General features: G+C 52.1%; 1 protein-coding gene across 3 annotated transcripts in view; it reads right to left on the minus strand.

Annotated features, from left to right (window-relative positions):
* Window positions 1-23,453, minus strand: part of ABLIM3 (actin binding LIM protein family member 3) — a 118,217-nt gene that overhangs the window by 32,314 nt on the left and 62,450 nt on the right. For all 3 annotated transcript variants that reach the window (XM_032794420.2, XM_032794429.2, XM_032794426.2), the window contains exons 3-6: window positions 19,519-19,702; window positions 18,104-18,216; window positions 8,498-8,624; window positions 6,895-6,988 (exon numbers count right to left, since the gene is read on the minus strand). In XM_032794420.2, coding sequence (XP_032650311.1) covers window positions 6,895-6,988; window positions 8,498-8,624; window positions 18,104-18,216; window positions 19,519-19,702 — 518 coding nt within the window. The remainder of the gene's footprint in view (window positions 1-6,894; window positions 6,989-8,497; window positions 8,625-18,103; window positions 18,217-19,518; window positions 19,703-23,453) is intronic.

Consider the following 23,453-nt stretch of genomic DNA (forward strand, 5'->3'; position numbering starts at 1 on the left):
ATTGTTCAGCTATGGAGCCGTATTTTTCACCAGTTCCCACCCCAAACATCTCCATTGGAGTTGGACAGATTGCCCACTTTGGCCCCGGGGGGGTCACAGTTGTGAAATATCATAGCAATAGCACAGGCTTCTGTTTGGAAAACTGTCACTGGGATTTTTGCCATCTTGGGAGAGGGAAAGACACACCCACAACAGTACAAGGGGCTCACTAGATTTCATTTTGCAGCCCATTCCAATGGAGTGAAAGCCAAAATGATTCCTGCTTTATTTTTTTTTTTTTTCCAGCCCTGATTTATTGGGACTCTCTAGAAACTTTTCTGCTGCCTTCAGTGCAAATGATGCCCAAACTTTAGAAATAACAACCTGCTATTTTCCCACTTGTGATGTGGCTGGTCTGTTCTCCCTGCACTCTGACAAGGATAATAGGTTTAATTGGTAGTTTGCTTCCACTCAAAATGTCTGTAAGAATTTCAATTATAGACTCATTTGCTGGGCTTCCAAGCTCAGAGGCAGTAGTTGGCTCTGGACTGGACTGAAACTTGGTCTGTGCTGTATGCAGCGTAACCCCTAAGGGACATTTTATTATAATATCAGAAGGGAGAAGGACTAGTAAGGTTGGTAAGGGAATGAAAGACGGGCTGTTGTAACTTACTGTATCTAACTTAACTGTTTCTCTCGCATTAGGAAACAATGAGGCGAATGGGATAATTTGCTAAGAGGGGATCATTGACTCCATTATGAGCAAGGTTCTTACTAGATTATCTGTGGGTCACTGATAATCGTAGATAGAGCTTTTCACCATCCTAGTCTTGGCTTCAGTTTGACCCAGGTTGGTTTAGATGGAAATGTTACTCTCCAGTGGCTCTTCTGCAGCTTGAGTATGACATGAGTGGATGGGTCTCAGCAGCAGGTGTCAACACCACAGAACACTCCCACCTGACTGGATTTAACTGTCTATTTCTGGTTGGCAGCTTCATCAGACAGGCCCAGGAGCAAATGGGCCACGAAGACTGAACTCCCCTCACCAGGTACATTGGCAGGGTCAGTGTGTGAGGGAAGCTCACTCTGCTGCTACCTACGCAGTCCATGTTTTGTAGACAAGCAGAGGAACTCAGGGGCTCGGGCTTCAAACTCAGCATCCATACTTCACTAGTGCCAAATTCACTTCCAAAAGAAAGGACGAAAGTCAGAAAAGCCACTTGTGGCACTAGCTGTGGAGGAGGCTCTGACACTAGTACAGGCAGAAGAACGAAGCGCCAAATCCAGTTCTTACTGAAGTCCAGAGGACTTTCCATTGAGGGCTGGATTAGTCTCTAAATGAACAAGGACAAGTGGAGCGGTCTCCACTGTCCAGAAAGCTTTCGGACCATATATTTCTTTTAAATACATTGTTTATTTTAAATAATCTCTTCAATTGTTTCACGATTATGCAAATCCTAAACCTGCCATGCCACTAAAAATCCAAAACACCCCTCCTCCCCCTAGGATTTGTCAGGAGCCCACTCTGTATTTCCCATTGTTCAGAAAGGCGTGGCTATTTTTATTCCTGACGCTTTAGGGAGGTGTACTCATGACTGGAATAGCAAGGGTTACTGCAGGTCAGGTCAATACTGAGCTGTATTGGTTGAGCTGTGTGGAGACACAGGCCTTAAATAGGATGGGGTGCTGCCAGTCAGCACTGAGATACACTAGCATGGCCGCAATTCAGGCGTATCTTTCCCTCTAATCACAAGCTCTGAAACAAACATCCACAATTTAAAACTCAACAGTCCCTCTGCAAGGAGAAGTGATTACATTTCAAAGCAGAATGCAACAATCTTGTTTATTTTGTCTTGATTAAAATTACAGCCATTGTAAAAGCCTAGTGGAAGCTGTGAATGAAGAGAGCTACTCGTTATTACTTGGGGTCCCTTAAAGATTCATTAATCATTCAAGGCTGACTGCACAACTCATAGTCATTTGGAACACCCAGAGGGTCATGGGATAGCACAAGAAAGCTCATTAAGGCCTAAAATTATTTAAAGGAGCCTCTTCTATTTTGAGCTCTGCCAGACAAGACAATGAAGGCCTATTGCTTTAAGGAAAATAATTCAGCTCGAACTCCTGGGCATCCCACCCTAGCCTAGTGACTGATTTGTGATTGGCATTGGCTGGCCAGAGGTGCAGAAGGAGCCCTCTTCAGGGCAATGCAGGAGCAGAAGAGACATGGGAGAAAGGTGAGAGGTCACTCACATTTCAGGCCATGACTGAGAAGAAACTGAAGTGACACTGCACTGGTTTTCTGGAAAGATAGGTCAAGTAATGCCCAAGGAGCTCTCTGCGTCTCCATCCCTCTGCAGCCTTCACTGCACAGCACATCCACTCCCCATGCCCTGTTTCCCTCAGCTCCATTCCAATAGCTGGATGAAAGTCAGTAACAGAGTCTGCCCAGAGGTACCCCAGAGCCCAACTGATTTATTTCCAGCCCACTTGGTCACTATTGCACAGTTCCTTTGCCTGGGCACAGAGAATCCCACCTGCGTGTCACCGCAGAGATCTCGACTAATGAGGCATGGCTGATGTTCAGAACACTGCACAGACATGAACCAATTCTTACTCACAGCGGCCCATAAAAGGATCATTATCCACCCATCACAGGTGGGGAGTGTGGTAAGCGTCTGTCTCAAATCTGGACCTTAGCGTCCAAAATCTGGGTGCTTACTATGATTCCCCCAAGCTTGTACCAGCTTGGATCTTATCTCGCTGCCACCAGATAGGATTTTGGCTCCTATCAGCCTGGGTTCCCCAAATATTCCTCGGGGGACCCCCTCTCTGGCCTCCCCAACTTCCTCTGGAAAGACCCCCACGACTCAGAAGTCTGAGTCGTACCAGCAAGGGAATTATCTCCCCTCCCTTCCCCCTCTGAGCAACCTGAGGGAATTGATGTAATCTCTTTACATCACAATACCGAGAAACCTGTCTCCTTTCTTCTCCAAAGAGACAGCCCTCCAACACAGGAACAGAGCTAATCCTACCTCTATTCCTGTAACTTGTTGCCGCCCTGGGCAATAGGAAAGTCAACACAGAATTAAATGCTTTCCCCCCTCCCGTCTTCCTTTGAGGGGAGACGGATACCTGGTACGAAAATAGTCTATCCCTCTGGCTCAACTAGGAAAAGAAACTCCCACCATTATTATAAGAAAAACTTATATAAAAAGAAAAAGAACGTTACATATACTAAACACTGCATTAGAAATTCAATACAGGGAAAGGCTGTATGAAAATCGGAATAACAGATTCTGATTCAAAAAATAGCCAATTTAAACCAGTCCAGCAATTACACCCATGTAAATACAAACCAACAGCAGCATAACACCTATTGTTTGGTTTCCTTGTGGTACTCACACTTGATAGTAGAATATTAGAAAGGAGATTGGAGTTAGCAGAAAAGCTGTTCCAATCCATAGCCGGGAGAAAACAAAAGACCCCGAGTTCCTTTCCCTCCCAGACTTTAAAAAAAATCCAGTTCTCTGATTGGTCCTCTGGTCAGGTGCTTGATTCCTCCCTGTCCACCCCTTACAGGTAAAAGAAAATTAACCCTTACCTATCTACTTATGACAGGGAGGCTGAGGCAGGAACCAAGGACGGAGGTGGATGTGAACAGTGCTGTCAGTTACAAGCTGGTGAGGTGGTGTAACGTGGACACAGAGGAGGCAGAAGAGCAGGGCGGCAGCATAGAGAACAGCCCCAGGACGGGGTAAGAAGGTGGAAGGCAAAGCAGCTCCTCACATTCTATATTCCCCCTTGATGGTCACTCTCTGGTACAGCTCTGCCCTTCTGCTCCCCAAGCACGTGCACATTGACCTCTGATAGAATAGCTCCAAAGAGGTGAGGTGATTTGGCTGAGGTCACAAAGGGAGTCAGTGTCAGAGCCACAAAGAGAGCTCAAGAATGGACAGCACCCTGGTCTCAGCTTCAGCCACAGTCCCCTGAAGGGGGTGGGGAAGGGGCTGGATGGCCCAGGAGGCTGGGTACCAGGTACCATTTGCCTCAAAGTCACTGCTTTGGAACCAGCCCAGGTCAGTAGGGACCAAAAGCAGCTACCATCTCACGGCTCTTTGGTGGCTCCCGCACAGAATGAGTGAGAGAGGCCTCAGCCCAGCTAAAGCCACAGCTGCTGGCTGGCTCAGCAGGGAAGCCATGGAGACGGTACCCCGCTCCCTCCAAGGCAGCGATAAGGCATACTCCCCCACAGCTGCCCACACAGTGCCCATCATGGGGATCCACACAGGACTCCACTCTGCAGGACCCTAAATTCACTTGAAAAATGTCTTTCAAAAAATAGTCAAGTTGAGTGAGAGCAGCAGCCAAGAGGATCATTCTGCTGGCACCTCTGGATTTCAGGCCCACCTCATGTCTCTGAGGGTGTTGGAGTTAGAGAAGCCCTCCATGCCTTCTGCCTAGGACTAAGCTGGCATGGGAATCTGTGGAGCCCAAGACTGTCAGACACATCCTTTGCAATGCTCTCCCTGCCGAACAGTACTTGGTATGAGCTCCATAAAAGGGACAGAGTGAGCTACTAAAGAATCACACCTAAAGCCCTGCTGGGATGCAGAAACCAGCCAGGTCCTTTGTGCTGAATCCCTGCTAAAAGAACAATACAATACCGCTTGGGCTCGCTAATACCATTCACATTAACTCCTGCTCCTCCTCTAGACTGGCCTGTCTCCCTTGGGTGCTTGCACCTCACCGCTGGCTCATTCTATCAGCCTAAAGGCCATGGGCAGTGGGCTTGGCTCAGGCCTGCTGCTTCCCCTTGCAGACAGTTCTGCACCTCTGCCAAGCGTTTCCCTGCTAGTACACAGCCACATGACTAGCAGCCGTGTTGGCTGTGTTGCCATGGCAACTGGTAGGGGGAGTGGAGTCTGGCTACAATCATGCTCCTAGGTGACTGTATTGAGAGAAGCATCTGAAAAATGTGCCAGTGTCACCAGGAGAGCAGGTGCAGTAACTGATGGTTATCACAGGCGCTCAGCAATGCCCATGCTATACTTGGGAGATCAGACGTGCTGGCAAAGTCCCTGGCTGCCAGTAACAGCGGAATGTGGCTAGGATTGAGGTAGGAGGGGTCCCTTTGAAGAGGCACTGAATTCCAGCTCAGGTGCTGGGGCAAGGCACTGTGGTAAATGTCTGTCCCAAATCTGGACTTTAGCGTACAAAATCTGGGTGCTTACTGTGAACCTCCCCAAGCTTATACCCAGCTTGGATCTTATTTCACTGCCACCAGATAGTATTGAGGCTACTATCAGCCTGGGTTCCCCCAAATTCCTTGGGGGGGGACCCCCCTCTCTGGCCTCCCCAACTTTCCCTGGGAGGACCCCCAAGACTCAGAAGTATGAGTCTACCGGCAAAGGAATGATCTCCCCTCCCTCCTCCCTCTCTCTCCGTTGTTCCGCTCTGAGGGGATTGATGCAATCTCTTTACATGACAATACCAAGAAACTGGTCTCCGTCTCTAAAGAGACAAGCGTTAAGCACCAGGGACAGAGCTGATTCTCTCTCTCTCTTTTCCCCTAACTTTTTCCCGCCCTCCTAGCCTGTCACAGATGTAACAGGACTCCGGGCACAGAATTCTCTCCCCTTTGCCTCACTAGGAAAAGAAACTTCCACAAGTTTTAAAAGAAACTTTTATATAAAAAGAAAGAAAAATACAGAACAATAATACTGCATTTTTTAAAAACTTGTGGAAGTTTCTTTTCCTAGTGAGGGCAAGGGCGAGAGGAATTTCTGTGCCCGGAGTCCTTTACATCTGTGGAACAGGTATGGAGGGCGGGAAAAGTTACGGGGAAAGAGAGAGAGGCGAATCAGCTCTGTTCCCTGTGGCTAAGGCTTGTCTCTTTGTATTTGAAAGAAGATGGAGTTAGAAGAAAAGCTTGTTTACTCACAGCCGAGGAAAACAAAAAGACACAGAACAAAGCCAAAAACCTCCAGAGGTTCCCACCCTTACTTTTGAAAATCCGGTTTCCTGATTGGTCCTCTGGTCAGGTGTTTGGTTCCCTTTGTAAACCCTTTACAGTAAAAGAAAATTAACGCTTACCTTACCTATCTACTTATGACAGGCACTCTGTAGACAAATACCACACTGCCTCTGCCCATCCATCCATCCCCAGTGCTAAGATATTACGGTGTTGGGCATGGTGCCAAATTAGAACCCACACAGATCTCTAGGAAAACACCTATTAGGCACCCACGCTACATACACATGCTAGCACCTGCTATCTGGGAGGATCCTCCTTCACCCTGCCACTTGTGCTAAAGGAATAACTTCCTCAGCTTCGAGTAAGTAGCAGACCCTGGTATGCACCTATCACCTGGGCCACATCAGCCAGCCATATCTATTACCACAGTCACCTGTACCACCTCGCTACTGCACTGCAAAGTAGTGCTTCTGCTTCTGTGGCTATGACTCCAATTCCAGAGGACAGTGCTGCTCTGTCCCACCCCAGTCCCTGGGAGCCAGCCATTTCTGAACTCAGGATACCAAGGTCAGTCAGCGTCCAGACTTCCATATTCTAGAGGAGGAAACTGCGGCCCAGCGACAGCAAAGGGCTTACCCTCAGGTGCACAGGGAATCAGTGGCAGAATCAGGAATGGAAGTGAGGACCCACAGTGCCCTGCTCTAGCCCACAGATCACACTCCCTTTCAGTCATTTGCATCACCCGAGTGTGACCGGAGGGGCTGTGGGTTGCAGAGAGTGTGATTTAGGGAAAACCCAGTTAAAATGGCTCATGATAGTGCTTAGGTCACTGACAAAACTCTCAAGAGGTCCTCTCCTCTGCACCGTGGGTGGGATTCACTCACCCGGCCCTCTGCTGCTGGAAGGAAGCTAGCAGTCTTCTGACTGCCCCAACTCACCTCCAGGACCCTGCCACTGATGTATCGGTCACAGGTCTCACACTTAATGCCGAACTGGGCATGGTAGTCAGATTCGCAGTACGGAACGCCGTCCCTTTGGAGGAGAGAGGAAGACAGGAAGTGAGAGCAGGGTGAGGGGCAACTGAGAGACCCTGCATGCATGATACGTGGCTTTCACTGCATCAAATGGCTCAACTGAGATGTGGCCTGTATTAGAATGACCTCCCCAGAGGAGTGTTTGCTGGGAGGCTCTTCTGCTGTCTAGGGAGCAAGTGACCATTGGAAGGCTGATGGTGAAGCAAGAGGGCAGCTTCTTCAGTCGTCACCCCTCCTATCAAATGATCTTCTCACCTACCCCAGCCCCCACTTCCCACTCTCTCCCACTACCTACCCCAGCCCCGCCCCTTCCCACCCTCTCCCCCCACAGGCTCTCTTCATCCTTCCCCCGCACCCACTCCCCTGTGGCCTCCCCTTCCTCTGACAGCTTGTTTCCCCTGCAGGCTCCAGCTCATTGCTCACTCCACAGGAGCAGGGCAAGGATTTTATTACAGGCTTCACCTCCACATCTCAGTGCTTCTCTCAGAGAGCAGCAGGAGAGGAGTTCCAAGTGCAAGGGGACATCTTCATGCAGCCCCTCCGCCTCCAGGAGGGGATTCAGGGCTCCTGGCCTGCCTGTCAGAGAGCCCCATGCTACCCTTGGTGTCTCAGACCCACTGCATCTGCACAGACCACAGCAATTGTTCGGAGCTGCTGGCCCTTGACCAGGTTCAGAGGAGGGGATGGAGAGGGACTCCTGGGGCAGCTAAGCCATGCTCTGGAGTCTGAGGAGGAGGAGAGGAGTGGTACAAGGGTACAATAGACTTGCTCTTGCCTGCTAATGTGACTGAATGCACCTGCAGCCTCCTAGGGGCCCCTTAAGCCTGGCCTGTAAAAGCCTGACGGCGGGCACGCCTCATGAGCCAAGGCCGTGCCAGAAACCCTGCAGCCGGCCAGCATGCAGAGCAAGAAACCCTTCCCCTGCTGCTTGCTCTCAGACTCAGACAGTCACAAATATACATGGAGACCACAGCCCGCTGCTGTTTCCAGCCCCACAGACACTAAGGGGTGAGGGACAGTGACAGCCTGCCTGGGCCAGAAGCGCAGGCCACTCGAGCTAATGGAGACTCGGCCCTGGGGGAGCAGGTCCAAGGCCCATGACAGGTACTTGAGCAGATGTGCTGTTCCATTCAGAAGAGGGCATGCCTGCACGTACTCTCCAGCCAGCCCATTCCCTGCGCAGTAGCATGTCTTGGAGGGATGCGACAATCCCCCTCCCCATCATGGTAAGCTCCTTCCCTAGGTCTCCTCAGAGACATGTCTAGCACTTCCAGGATGTATCCTTCCCACTCAGCTGTGGGGTGTGTGTGGAGACAAGTGATCAGCTGGCTCCCCACCCATCTCTGTGGCATGTGCTTTTGCAGCCCCTGCAGCCTGAAGGGCGAGGGGAGTTGTGAGCTTGCTGCAATCCCAGGGGCGTACACTAGTCCTTGGCTTCCTTGTTCCCTCCCCAGTGAGTGGCCATGGTGCAGTGAAGGATGACGGGTAGGAGTGAGGAGACGCTCACTTGCTGATGTATTCCCCAGTCAGGATGATCCCGCAGGTTTGGCACTTGAAGCAGCTGACGTGCCACTGCTTCTCCAGGGCCAGGAGTGACTGGCCATGCTTGATCTCCTCCTTGCAGCCTGCACAATCTGGGGAGACAAGGGATGGGGCAGAGCATGAAACCACCACAGTTTCCTGCCCGAAGGGCCTCTGCAGCCTGGCGAAGGTACAGCTGGGAAAGCCACGCAGGGTGAAATTGCAAGAGTTGACAACACTGAAGCCCCGCTCTCATCTCACTGTCATCTAGAGCAAGGCTCTGTGACTCACATATTTCAAACTCTGCCCAAGCTAGAGGGGACACACTGACACAGTTTGTTGACTTGTGCCATCATTCCCTAAAGTCTTGGGAGCCAGGACAGGATTCTGTGCACACCGAGTGAGTCAAATGGACAGCCCCACGCTTACAGTAATGCACACAGATACACACACTCATACTGAGGGTTTGTCTGCACAGCATTCATCGGTGTGACTGCAACTCAGGTGGGCATACCTGCACTGGCTTTATTCTAGCTAGTGCAGCTAAAAATAGCAGCGAAGACCCAGTGACATGGACCCTGGCACTGGATTGTACAAGCTTGCCCAGAATCCAGAGTACATACTTGTGTTGACAGCCCACACTGGGGTCCATGCCACTTTATCTTCACTGCTATTTTTAGCCAGGCTTGCTAAAGTCAACCTTGCAGTGTGGACATACCCACAGGTACACACAAATTCCCATACACAGAATCATAGAGAAGTGTACACACACATAGAGAATCAGACCACTCTCTCCCTGTTCTCTCCCAGAATCAGACACCTTTTCACCCTCTGATCTGGGTGCTGGGAGAGGGGCTTCTGATGAGAGCTATCCCAATACACATTGCATTTTCTTCTAATGGGAATATGCATCTTCAGCAAGTTCCCTAATGAGTCCCAGCACTTTGTGTATTACATAGCAAGCTTCGACAGTTGGTGCTAAGAAAGAGCTGGGCAAATCTATGATTCTATAATCCTCAGAGGAAAACTGGGTGGGGTGCCAGGAGCACAGACAGCACAAGGGCAAAATGCACTGGGAACATGCCACAATTCTACTGAGCAACCAGCACCCCCAGCCTTGCCCAAAGCAAATGGCCTCACTAGGTGGGCATCAGGGTGCGGCCAACCTGCTTGGCTCATCCTGGTTTTTGAGCTGGTTTTCCAAGATCCTTAGAGTGAATGCTGGCAGGAAGTCATGTTTGGAAGAGGAATAAATACCAGTGACAGCCACTTCCCAGCTTGGGTGGATGGGGATGCAGCAGTCTGCTGTAGCCATGGACTCTTTGCCAAAAATTTCCCAGTGTTACTAGCAGCAGTTCAGCTCTACCAGTGGAAACCCTGGAGCCATGCAGGGTTTACCTACTGGGTCATGAGTTAGGTGACCCTCGGGTTAAAATACTGGCAGCCCTTGAATCGCATCCATATTAGTGCTCCGAGCATGGCTCTCCCCTCGGGTAGCAATGGTGGGAAGTGTCTGGCAGCAAGCTGAGCATAGGAAGGGCTGTTCTCTAAGCTGTGTCTACATCAGCCCGCTGCAGTATTTACCAGCCTTCCTTCCTTTCCCATTTCCCTGGGCTCCCATCAAGGCTGGAAGCAGGAAGCATATGGGCCTGAGAGCCCTGGCTTTGACTCCTCTCTGCCCTTCTCTCTCTTTCATATCAGGGACTCTCTAGGATTTCAGGGGTCTGTGTGATACACGGACAAGGTATTTCTTTTTAACCTCTTTGCTGCCGGTCTCCAGGGAGATTTCAGTCCCCTGCGCTGTACGAATGCAGCAAACACGGTGCATTGCAAGCCAACCGAGTGGTAATCTCGACAGCACCAAAGGTGTGTTTTACTCACCACACTTCCAGGCAGCTGTGCAGCTCCATTTTACTCCCATGCATCTGCCTCATTGGGTAGCACTGGAGTGGCACACAGAGCAGCAGCTCAATTAGCCCCTTCTCGCGTGAGTCATTCTCTGCTGTGCTCTGGCTCCTGCCCTTACATGGCACCACTCCTCCAGGTTTGCTGCTCACTCGCCTTTCAGGTTTGCTCCTGTTATGTTGGCAGTCAGGGGGCCTTGGAGGTGACTTGCAGAAGCAGCCTCCTGCCTTCTTTGGGGATGTCCTCATCCGAGAACTTACCCTTGCTTTTGCTACTACACAACAGTGGCACTTCCCTCGCCTCCCTCAGGGGTCCGAGGTTCTGCAGTCCCCTACTGGCTACAGTGCCATGGAGGTGGAAAGGGTGCAGAACAGGAGCAGTGAGAGAAGCTGTCTTGGCTTTTGCACATCCTGGATGCTGCCTGCAGCTAGTTATGAATAATCCATGCTGCCCTTGGGTAACCTCAGCTCTGCAGCCTAGCCGAGGAATGTCTGAAAGAGAATTTCAGAGGCTATGGTCTCTAGGGCACCTGACCGGGAGAGGACATGGAAGTGGGTGGGAAGAAACAGATGACACGTGGTTCCCCTTCCCTTCCTCTCTGCCAAGAGCCTCCTAATGGACACTGGGGGTGGGGGAAGCAACCTTGTGCTGACTCAGCGCTAGTCTGCTCTGGCTCAGATAGACCTGGCCTTGCTGCTTTCATAGGGTCTTTCATGTCCAACTCTGCCCGGAGTGTCCCCACTGGGGCAGGGGGTTCACTGGCCTCTCATGCCTGGGGCCAACAGGAGCATACTGTAACAGGATGCCAAGGCCAGATCCTTGAGCTAGGTTCACACCAGATCAAACCATAGACCTCTCCAGTCCAGTTCCCCATCTCTGCCAGTGGCCAGTACCAAATTCCTCAGAGGAAGCCCTGTAATGAACAGTAATGGGACAACCTGCCTGGAAGGGATGTTTCTTCCAGAACTCACCAGTTTTTGTTGTTTCTTGCCCTTAAGCAGGAAGGGCGATAGCCTAACTATTGTGACAGACCCAGACCAGTGGGGTACAGGAGTCTGGTAGAGGGCAAATATACTGATCACTGGATGAGTAGTTTTCTGTTCCCTGAGTGACCAGAGCAGGGGCTGCACTAGAGTTAATCAGGAACCTGCTAAGAACCAATTACAGGCAGACAGGTGATTAGTCACCTGCAGCCAATCAAGGCAGCTAATCAGGGCACCTGGTTTAAAAAGAAGCTCACTCCAGTCAGCCAGGGAGGGCCAGAGGAGAGGAAGTGAGTGAGAGGAGCTGGGGCAAGAGGCACAAGGAGCTGAGAGTGAAGGGGTTGCTGCTGGAGGACTAAGGGTACAAGCATTACAGACACCAGGAGAAAGGTTCTGTGGTGAGGATAAAGAAGGTGTTTGGAGAGGCCATGGGGAAGTAGTCCAGGGAGTTGTAGCTGTCATGCAGCTGTTACAAGAGGCACTATAGACAGCTGCAATCCACAGGGCCCTGGGCTGGAACCCAGAATAGAGGTGGCCCGGTTCCCCCACAAACCTCCCAACTCCTGATCAGACACAGGAGGAGTTGATCCAGACTGTGGGGAAGATCACTGAGGTGAGCAAATCTGCCAATAGCGCAGGACCACCAAGGTAGACGAGGAACTTTGTCACAACGGTTTTAGAAGTGGGATTTGCTGTGCACAGCGTGGCAGAAGAAGGAGGGTGATAAAAAAAAAAAAAAAAAAGGTTATAGGGTTATATTTTTTTTTCTCCACAATGGATGGTTTAGATGATAACAAGCTACGGCGGCCCAGCAGGAGGCTACCTGTGGCCAGGCTGCATGCCCACTGGAGACAATGAGGCTTGGCAGCAAGAGACTAATCGCTTGCTGATGGACCAGGGTTCTCAGACCGAGCTATGTTGCGGAACTGGTAAACCAAGTAAAGACCCCTTACAGAGCTGAACCCAACCATGATGGGACCAGATTCATACGGGCCAGCCATTGGCTGCAGAAAATGTCGTGGGAGGACGCTGCAGAGGCATATCTTCTGCCTTGTGAGAGGACAGCCTCACAAGAGGCCTGGCTCGAGTCAGTGTCTGGCATCCTGCCCCATTCCTGTGTGGGAGGCCCAGAAGCTTACTATGATCTGCCTGAAGAGGCTGCAGCAGACTACCCCCAGCTGAAAGCAGAGATCCTGGCCAGATCTGGGGTAACGATCGCAGTGCGGGCCCAACGGTATCATGAGTGGAGGTACAGGAAAACAAAACCCGCAGTCCCAATTGTATGATTCATCCATCTTACCCGAAAGTGGTTGCTAATGGAGTCCCGAAATCCGAAGAGATACTAGAGGTTCTGTCATCAACGATACATGAGGGGACTACTGTCAGACCTTCGTGCCTGGGTAAGCCAGAACGAACACCTCCACCTACGGAGGTTGTTGCACTGGTAGAGAGGCGAAGGACGGCGAGGGAGCTGACCGACCAGTTAAGGAAGAGGCACCCTGGGTAAACTAGCTGCATGGTTGTCTCAATGCTGAGGAGTCGATGCAGTGTAACCTGGGGAACTGGGCAGCTCCATGCTCCCTAATCCACCTTGTGGGGGTCTCACTAACCCCACATTTGTACACCAAACCAGTGAAACTAGATGGGTAGAGACCACGGCACTGGTTGATTCGAGGAGTGCTATCACGCTTGTCTCGGGAAGCTCATCAAATGTCGTCAGCTGCTGTGGGCTAAGCGTACGGGATAACATGTGTCCATGGACAGTTGGTTATTACCCCACCATCAGTAAAACTCAGATTCAGGGGAACGCTACTGAGGTACAGCTTAGTCCTTAACTCCCATACCCTGTGCTCATAGGGAGGACTTCCCAGGTTTGGAAACTTACTCCCAGTAGGAGGATTGGAGGAAAAGGAACTTGAAGTTAGTGAGGCTTCCACAGTAGACTGTCAACCTCATGTCTTCTCTGAAATATCTCCAGATTTATTTTCCATTCCCAGACTGGGAAACCCACCTAGAGAAGGTAGAGGCAGTCCTTGATACCTTCAGCGAGCTAGCCTACAGGAACCCTGCAAGTGCGCTGTAGGGTTACAGAGGCCAAATATCTTGGCTACGTTGTGGAAAAGGTCTGGTAAAACTCCAAGTGAACAAGTTGGAGGCCTTCCAAAAATGGTCCGACCACGTCACAAGAAACAAGTCCGGCATTCTAGGTGTAGTGGGGTATTACCGACGATTTATCTCCCACTTTGCACAAGGGCAAGCCCCCGACAGACCTAGTGAAAGCCCATGGACCTGATCTGGTGAGTGTCTGACGCAGCAGAGGAAGCATTCACAGACCTAAGGACTGCCCTCTGCAGTAACCCTGTACTGATAGCCCCTGATTTCACCAAAGAATTATCCTGCAGACTGATGCATCAGAAGTAGGCTTGGGGGCCATTCTATCACAGTATGGTCGGGGAGGAGGAAACCCTTCTCTACTCAATAGGAACTCCTTCGAGGGAAAAAATATGCAGTGGTGGAGAGAGAGTGCCTCACCGTAAAATGGGCCATGGAAACATTGTGCTGCTACTTGTCGGGCGCAGATTTTGTCCTCATGACCGACCATGCCCCTTCAATTGATGCAGCGGAACAAGGAGAAAACACAAGGGGGATCAGATGGTTCTTATCCTCCAACCCTTCCAGTTCCTGTGCAACACAGAGAGGGAGCTGTCATGGCAATGCCGATGGCTTGTCACGTGTGCACTGTCTGGCTTCCAAGCTGCCCAACCCCTTTGTGTTGAGCAGGGGAGAGGGATATGTGACAGATCCAGGCAGTGGGTACAAGAGTTGGTAGAGGGCAAATATACTGGTTACTGGATGAGTAGTTTTCTGTTCCCTGAGTGACCAGAGCAGGCTGCACTAGAGTAATCAGAAAACTGCTAGAACCAATTCAGGCAGACAGGCTGATTAGATCCCTTGCAGCCAATCAAGGCAGGCTAATCAGGACACCTCGGTTTAAAAAGGGGCTCACTCCAGTCAGGCAAGAGGAGCCAGATGAGAGGAAGTGCGTGTGAGGAGGTGGGAACATGAGCACAAGGAGCTGAGAGTGAGAGGGTGTGCTGCTGGAGGACTAAAGAGTACAAGCGTTATCAGACACCCGGGAAAGTCTGTGGTGAGGAATAAAGAAGGTGTTTAGAGGAGGCCATGGGGAAGTAGCCCAGGGAGTTGTAGCTGTCATGCAGCTGCTACAAAAGGCACTATAGACAGCTGCAATCCACAGGACCCTGGGCTGGAACCCAGAATAGAGGGCGGCCCTGGGTTCCCCCCAAACCTCCCAACTCCTGATCAGACACAGGAGGAGTTGATCCAGACTGTGAGGAAGATCACTGAGGTGAGCAAATCTGCCAATAAGCGCAGGACCCACTAAGGTAGAGGAGGAACTTTGTCACACTATATTTTAAAATCCTGTCCCATGTAACTGTAGCCTCCACTCGGTGGGGGTCATGGGATGGAGTGGACACACGAGAGAGAAGTGGGGGACCTACTGTTTAGGGGTTTCCGAGTTTGGAGCAGACCAGACACCCGTAAGTCAAATTGAAATTAAAATGAACTAGATTTAAATAATAAATTGGGTTTTCCCCCCTCTGCTTTCCCCCATACCTCCAATGCAAGAGCTCCCTGAACTCGAGAGCTATGGCTGGGATGCGAATCAAGCCCACGATGGGAAACTCCACAGTTCAGGGGCCCACACTTAGGCCTTAGGTCTCGAGCGGGAAAGCAAAAAGCCACCTTTTCCCCTGCCCAGTGGTGTGAGGGTGGATCAGCCAGCGCCGTGGGGTCTGTCTGGGTTCACTGGGTCAGTGCTGTGACTTTCACATTCTGATCCACAGATGTTTATTCATTAAAATCCCATTGAAAACAAAACAAAACAAAAAACCAGAAAGAAGAAGTCTTCCATGTCAGTTTCTAAAAATGGATGTTGTTCTCCTGAGAGGCAGAACCCCCGCTCCATTGGAGCTGTCACCTGCTACCCTTTATGGCAACCACATAGGCAAACTTCTCCCCAACACACCCTGTCTGCCACCCACCAGCTGACACTGCTATGCTCTCTTGGGCACCTGCTGAAGAGTGCAACATTGGCAGTACTCCCACCAGACTCTTCCTTGCAGAGCAGTGAGTGACTCCTGCTGGTCTCGGTGGAGTCCTTTACTGGTGCTGCAGTGAAGGCTTGTGCTTCTGCCACTCAGCAGCTTGGTCCAGGTGATATGACAGGAGTTGGGTCACCAGGGCATGGCATGGCTCCCACTTATCTCGGTCTTCTGCCATCTGCCCAAGAATTATGCTGATGCAGTTCTCCCATGACTTGGATGGCAGCATACACAGTATATGTGGGTACCAGCAAAGGATGGACCAGTTATTAACTCATTACAATCCCCTTCCTTGGACAAGGGCCTCAGCCTGCTCCCTCTGTGAATGGCTCATCAGTGGTATAAAGTCCCGTACCCCCTAGCCACACATTGGGCATTCAGCCACCTTTGGTTGAGGGCAAAGCCAGATGCCCCCTCGCCAGCCCACAGAGCAGGAAGGAAAGTCTTTGCAGTCACACAGGCTGCTAAACTGAGGAGACAGAGACACAAAGGGAAGGAGAAGGTAAGAGGTGAGAGCTCTAAAAGCCAAAGTGCAATGTAACTGGGGAGAACCAGGACAGAAAGAAAGAGAGAGGAAAAAAGAAGGATACTGTAAACATAAAAGAAACACCAAGACAATCCTAGGCCTAATCCAAAGGCCATCAAAGCCAATGGGAGCCTTTCCACTGCCCTCAATGGGCTTTGGATCAGGCCCTGTGTGTGAGAGTATAGGAGATGGCTGTTCAAACCCAGCTACCATTGCAGGGCAAAGTGAGTAAATCAAATCCTAGCGAAAACCAGTGCCTGTTTCCCCTGGATGATGCTGCTCATGTACAGAGGGAGAAGCCCTGGAGCTCAGTACCCTTCTGAGCAGGGCCGGTGCAACCATTTAGGAAACCTAGGCAGTCATCTAGGATGCTGGGATTTGGGGGGCACCATTTTCTTCGGCAGTGACCGCAGCGGCCGGATCTTCAGCCACCCTGGTCTCCACCGGCATTTAGGCGGAGGGAGCTGGGGCAGGAGAGCGTGGGGAGGGCCGCCTGCAGCAAGTGAGGGGGGGGTGCACACAGGGGAACTCCCCGGCCCAGCTCACCCCTCCCCTGCCTCCTCCCCGAGCACGCCATGGCTGCTTCACTTCTCCCGCCTCCTAGGCTTGCGGCACCTAAGCTGATTGGCACCGCAAGCCTGGGAGGCAAGAGAAGTGAAGCAGCAATGGCATGCTTGGGGAGGAGGCGGGGCAGGGGTGAGCTGCTTCACTTCTCCCGCCTCCCAGGCTTGCGGTGCTAATCATCTTAGGCGCCTCAAGCCTGGGAGGTGAGAGAAGTGAAGCAGTGACGGCGTGCTCGGGGTGCTGCTGCTCGTGTGCGGAGCAGGGGTGAACTGGGGCGGGGGGTGCCCCAGGGAGGAGGATGGGGAGCTGCTGCAAGGGGGGCACCTCAGAGTGAGGGAGGTAGCTGCCGGGGGGGGGCACCTCAGGGGGGAGAGGGGGAGCTGCCACGGGGGGGCGCCTCAGGGTGGAGGAGTGGGGTCGCAAGGTGGAAGTTTCGCCTAGGGCGTGAAACATCCTTGCACCGGCCCTGCTTCTGAGGAAGACTGTGAGTAAGCAAGCAAGACCCTGCTTTTCCAGAGCAGCTGTTGGGCACTAGATTGCTCAGTTACCTGTTGATTGCAATAAGTGCGCTGAATCTTGCTCTCAGATGTCACAGAGTGCCTGGCTTGTACCTCCTGGGTGAAAGGGCAGGAGGAATTACTTGTCCTCCTACTCCTTGCCTTCCCTTAACAGGGCAATCCCACCTCAGACTTACACAGGTGAGATGAAACACAGCACCCGCATGAGGATCACAGCACTTTGCCCTTCCTCCTCTCGCTGCAGATTTTGGGTTTGGGTATTGTCCCAACAACCTAGGCCTGTCTTCAGAAATCCCACTGCAGACTGTCCCAGGCTGCAAAGGGCTTGCAAGCAAAGCCCTGTCAGGTCATGAATATAGCATGGGACTTCCAGACACCAGTGGTGACCCGAGACAGCCATAGGGAAAGCCCAGGTGGAACTGGGAGATGCTTTGCCTGAGCTGCCTCCCCCACCAGCTCCACACCCACCTCACCAGTGCTCTGCTACACTGCAATACTGGGTCTTTTCCCGTTATTCCCAGCACTGTGGAGAAATCCAGCACTGAGCATGTGCACCACAAGAGAAGCCTGGCACTGGGAGGGTCCCCTGCCCTGGCTGAGTGTCTGGGTTCTAAAAGCATCTCTGATTGCTCGTGGGGATGGGAAAGTGTGGGTCTGTAACCGGGGTAGGAAACATAGTGGCTATGAGAAGAGTTGTACAGAGTACATTTAAAGAAATACCAGGGACCAAACAGATCACATTGCTGGCCCCACAAATGGATCCAGCTGCTTCTCTTCCTGGTACCTGCTACTGCTGGGTCTCTTAAAGGCACAGGCTACCGCAGCCATAATTACTTAACATGGAGCAATGCCTCCAAGACTGTCACTATATGCCAGGTCACATGATAGCACTGGGGCTCCAGCAGATCACCTGTCATTAACCCTTTGCAGACATCACACATGAGAGAGCGAGATCAAATCTATCCAACTTACGGCTTGGCCCGTGAATCTTGATAGGCTTGGAGCTGATCAGCGAATGGGAACAGGCTTGGCAGACACAGTCTTTCCCGCTGAATGTCACTTTGTCTCCAATGGGGAACGGCTTCCTGCAGCCACAGAGAAGGCAGGAAAGCATAAGAAACACACCTCCCCTGCTTAGAACTCCAGCTAGGCTTCAGGGTGGCTCCCTGGGCTAGTCTGTCCTTCTGATCCCATCCATGGGCCTCTGCTTATTTCCTCATGGGGCAGCCATTCAGAGCAGAGGCACCAGCTGCTGCAGTATTGGTCCCACTCCAGAGTGATTGCAAAGAGCTAAGCTACACCTGTCTCTTCCCTAGTTTCTCCTGTGGTGAGATCAGGCTGTCCAAGTGAAGGATGGAGCAGGTGTGGGGAAGATCTTGGAAGTAGAAGAAGGGTGTAAGGGGAAGACCAAGCAGGGTGTCTGCCACACAGGGATTTACAGAGCTGCAGGGGAGGACTGAGGCAAGACAAAGGATTGCTTTCTTCCCGATGAAAAATGGTGATATAGGAAGTGTATACACACACCTAGATGAATGCACACACCTACAATCAACCACACAGTGAGACATACACCTGGCGAAGTGTACACCCCTACATCCAACCACAGCCACACACATAGAGATACCTCCCCCTGGAGAACATACCCACCCACAGGGGCATGCACCCATCCCCAGAGATATGGATGCAAAACATCGAGAGACACATGCACAAACATTAGTGCCCTGCTATTCTGGTCCTGCACCCCCACAGCTCCATCCATGAGCCTCAGCCCTGCCCTTAGCACCCTGCTATTCCAGTCCTGCACCCCCACAGCTCTGCCAATGCACCTCAGCCCTGCCCTTAGCACCCTGCTATTCCAGTCCTGCACCCCCACAGCTCCGCCAATATGCCTCAGCCCTGCCTGTAGCACCCTGCTATTCCAGTCCTGTGTGATGAACAGATTCTCTCCATTCAGTCAGGTTGGGGATTGTGTACAGCCAGCAGGTCAGGTGGGGAATTCGCCAAAGCCACATTCACTAGTACTCAGCCAAGCTTGGAACCCAGCTCTCCAGGGGTGAAAGGTGAGGGTTCTGGCTTGCTTCCCCGTGGCTTTCACTGAGGCAGGAGATGGAAGACTGGTTTATTGGGCGAAGTGAGGTGAGGAGAGAAGATCCAAAGAATTTATGTATGTCCCCTCCTCCCTCCACTGCAAAGTCCCTGATGGGAATAGCATGTTTGCTATGTCTGAGGGCACCCATTACACCAAGCTACAAAATACATTTATGGCATTGCTGAGATGGGCCTTTGCCCCTGCGCTGGCCTGAAAACCAGCAGCGCCTTCCCAGCTTCAGGCATTGGCCTGCTTCTGGGTGGGGGTGTGGTACCCTGCAGCTGCATGTCCAACTCACCTGCACATGCTGCAGACAAAGCACTTGGGGTGGTATGTCCTGCCCAGAGCAGAGATGACCTCTCCAGTGATGAAGTCGCGGCAGCTGTCGCAGCGGGTCCCGTAGAGCTGCTGGTAGTCGTGGGTGCAGATGTACTCCCCGTTCTTAAAGAAGAAGCCTGATTGGGCTAGGTCACAGCCACACACTAGAGAGGGAGAAAACAGCCCCAAGGGGAGAAGAGTCAGCCCAGCAACCATCTTCACAAGCTGGGCACGTTTCCTCCAAGAGCTTCTGAGAGGTGCACGAGGTAAGGAGTTTCTGAGTCAAGGTAAAGTCATTGCGGGGTCAGCCTGGGCTAGCACAGTCACAGCATCTCAGCAAAGCACTTGGAACACTACTGGATGCTGCACCCATTCCCATAAGGACAACAGCTGAGGGTACACAGGGAGTGAGGCCATGTGCTCCCCCCATCACTTTCACTGAGGTCCTCTCGGTGGCCCTGTACTGCATCTTCACTCCTGGTTTCCACATTCCTCCCTTCCCTACAGCCCCACTTTTTTTTAAATGATTGCAACTTGGCCTACGCACATGGGAGCTTTGAATTAATCCTCAGAGAATGAGCATTAAGGTGAAGCACTAACTACTTTGACCATCATAGCCCGCTGGGCTGGACTTCTCTATAGAACTCACCAGCCACGTCCCAGAGCACACCAGGAGGGTCTCTGGGAAAAACCTAGCAGGAATTCTTCAGCCATAGTCTCTCGAATGTGATTGTTCCAAAAACTAGATCAGGAGCCTTGGGGGCAGGGATCCGGCCTGAGGACTGCAGGCATCTCAGTAGATTCCTTCCTCTCCACAGCCAGCCAGCCCTCCAGCTCTGAAATGCTGAAGGGCCAGTGGGCACCTCCTTCAGCCTCATAAGATGTCACTGTTGGGCTGCAGGCCAGGTCCAGGATGAAGCCTCCTGGTTTTGGAAAGGGATGGGCCGTGCTGAGAGGAAACTGTAGGCCGCACCCACTGGACAAAGGAACTGGCCAGCAAGATGATTCCAGTGCATTGCAGCCTGGCATGACTGAACATGGATTGGGCTAATCTAAGAGCTGCATTATTCCCTCACCCTGCCCACCACACCTGATGGCACCTAAACAGGGTTAGGCACATCCCCCTTCCCTCTACATTTTGCCTTTACAAATATAAGAGGGTTTTTTTATTTTAATTGCTTTAGTGCTTGTGAAAGTGATTGCCAGGTAGTATTAGCTAGCACCAGGCATGCTGGGGACAGGTGCCATGCAAACTTCCTCCACACAGACCCACCCCTAGGGCTTACGCACTGGCAGGCTCTTCCTAGGAAAGAGGCCATGTAGCTGCAGTAGCTGTCCAATGACTGTAATGGATAAGCCTGGCCCCAAGGCCATCAGACGTCTGTGCCAGGTTTGGAAAGGCAGCTACCACCTCCTTCATCACCTGCTGTGGCACCAATTTACAGTGGCACCAGCATGAGGTAAGTTCACGATTACAAGTCTGACTTTTATCCTGCATCTCTTTTAATACCAACAAAGCACCACATGCTCCAGGATTGTCCTTTGAGCAGGGGTACAGAACTGAGGGTCTTCCAATGAAATCCCCCCTTCAGCCCAGGAGCTCTGCTGCAAGATGGTGCAACTGCAGAGAGTACCAGAGCAGGCAACTGAGCATTCAGTGGCACAACCCATCCAGCCTGGACGGTGGATCTTCTGCTCCCTTAGTTTTACCTATGACTTGGGACTGTTACCAGGAGCTTTTAAACCACCCAGGAAGCTCCCATGGGTGTCAGGTGCCTCTTCAGTTCGTTTCTTTTAAAAGAAATCACGAATCAGCAGGATTCAGCTGCTGCTCCTGTTACCCTGTCATGGCAAAGGCATTCACAGACCTGGAAAGTAGCAATCGGAGTAGGAGCATAGGGCTGCTGATGCTGGAGACAGGAACAGGACTAATCTCAGCCCATTAACTTCTCCAGGAGAAAGAGGCTGCCTTCAGAACTGCCATGCAGGTGGCACGGCTGAATGATGCGTGAAAATGTCTGCTGGGGGCTGAGTGGCCAAGGGGTGCTGCTTGCTTGATGGGGCAGGCAAAGAGCTAATTCTGGTCTGCGAATGGATGGGTTCCAAAGGGTGGGTGTGCGATCACTGCATCAGCTGGGGAGTGCAAACTCTTGCTTCAGGCTCTCTTATATACTCTCCCATTCCCCAAGCTCAGCAGAGGGATCTGAGCACCCAGGAATGAGGCAGCAGAAAGTGCCAAGATTATCTCAAAGCACTTTATTGGCATGAATGCCCCAGTCCCTTTGTGCCATAGAGCCGTATCATCATTCCTATTTTACAAGTGGAGAAACTGAGTCACAGGGAAGGGTAGTGACTTGGTGCTCCAAGGTCACACAGGAAGTCTGTGGCACTTGCCACAACACTGGGATGAATCTAGCCCTTAGTTCCATGCTCTAACCCCTGCCCCATGCGCCCGCCCCTAGCACCGAGCTGTAGAACAGAACAGCTAAGCTGTGCGGGGAGTCCAGCTCACATTCAGGGGGGCTGGTCTGCACTTGGAGAGGGGACTTGCATGGTGCTTGGAGAGACTTGAACATTCAACAGAAGTCCAGCAACCCTTTGGAATATTTAGTGCTAAGCCGAACAGCTCAGCTTCCTGCCACCCACACTCTGTGCAGACAAGGGCAGCTCTAGGAATTTTGCCGCCCCAAGCACAGCAGGCAGGCTGTCTTCTGAGGCATGCCTGCGGGAGGTCCACCGAAGCCGCGGCACCACCGGACCCTCCGCAGGCAAGTCGCCGAGGGCAGCCTGCCTGCCACCCTCGCGGTGTCGGCAGAGCGCCCCCTGCGGCTTGCTGCCCCAAATACGCGCTTGGTGTGCTGGGGCCTAGAGCCGTCCCTGTGTGCAGATCTCCTGTGCGCTTGTCCAAGGCATCGCTGGCCTGGGAGTAGACGTCTGTCCAGCTCCCCGAGCCTCATGTCCTGCCAGGGACACTTACCATGGGGTCCCAGTCAGTCCTCAAGAGGAGTTTCTCACAACAACCCTTCTTCTCATTGCGTCCACTGATACCTCCAGCTGCCCTCATTCTGCTCAACCCTCAGTGCCTAGCCCCACATCAGTTCAGAAAGCAGCTGGAACGCCCAGAACTGCAGAAGCAGCACACAGCCCCCAAAGCTTGCAACCAGCTGTTTGCAGTCCTGTGCTTCTCCCACCTTTGCACAGATGTGCTTCCATTCCCTACCTCCCAGCTGGGGACAGTGCCACCGGTGAGGTAACACTCAGCTGTTGCTTCACTCAGCAAGCAGCCATTGGGCAGAACAAAAGCAGGTCCTCCTCATCCTTCCTGCTGCATCTTCCAGGTACTGCAGTGATGAGGCTGGACGGACCAGCTCTGTCAGACTCAGCGCAGGCCCAGACACAGAGGCAAGTTTCAGAGGCAGGTTTTGGCCCCATCTGCCCCAGGGCCAGAAGCATGTTGGCGCTAACCATTGGGCAATGGCTATCGAGCGCTCTGGGCTGAGGGCAGGCGGGGGGATGTGGGAAGCCTGGCGGGGGAGCAGGGCTGAAAGCAAGGAGGCCAGTGCAGGGGCTGGGGAAAGGTGAGGTTGGGTGGGGAGGGAGCTGGGAGGGGCAGGTGCGGGAGAAAAGTTTCCTCTCATAATTTATTCCCTTTCACTTTGAAATCAGAGGGCAGCCACTGCCAAGCTCTCCCAGGTGGCTCATCGTCCCCTTTGAAGCTGGAGCCAGTCTGAGCTCTTTGTCTGGTGGAAGAATTTGCTGTTTTGCACAGATAATGCAGTGAGGGAGGAGTTTCTGCAGCAGAGCGCTGTGCACCTGCAGGCCAGCATTGAGAGTGACCTGGGCCCGGTGGGTGGGGGTGTCTGGGTATCTGAGGCTGGCTGCATCCTGGGAAGGTCCCTGTGAACACACAGGGCA

Source organism: Chelonoidis abingdonii, chromosome 7, assembly GCF_003597395.2.
Source record: "Chelonoidis abingdonii isolate Lonesome George chromosome 7, CheloAbing_2.0, whole genome shotgun sequence".
NCBI lineage: Eukaryota > Metazoa > Chordata > Testudines > Testudinidae > Chelonoidis > Chelonoidis abingdonii.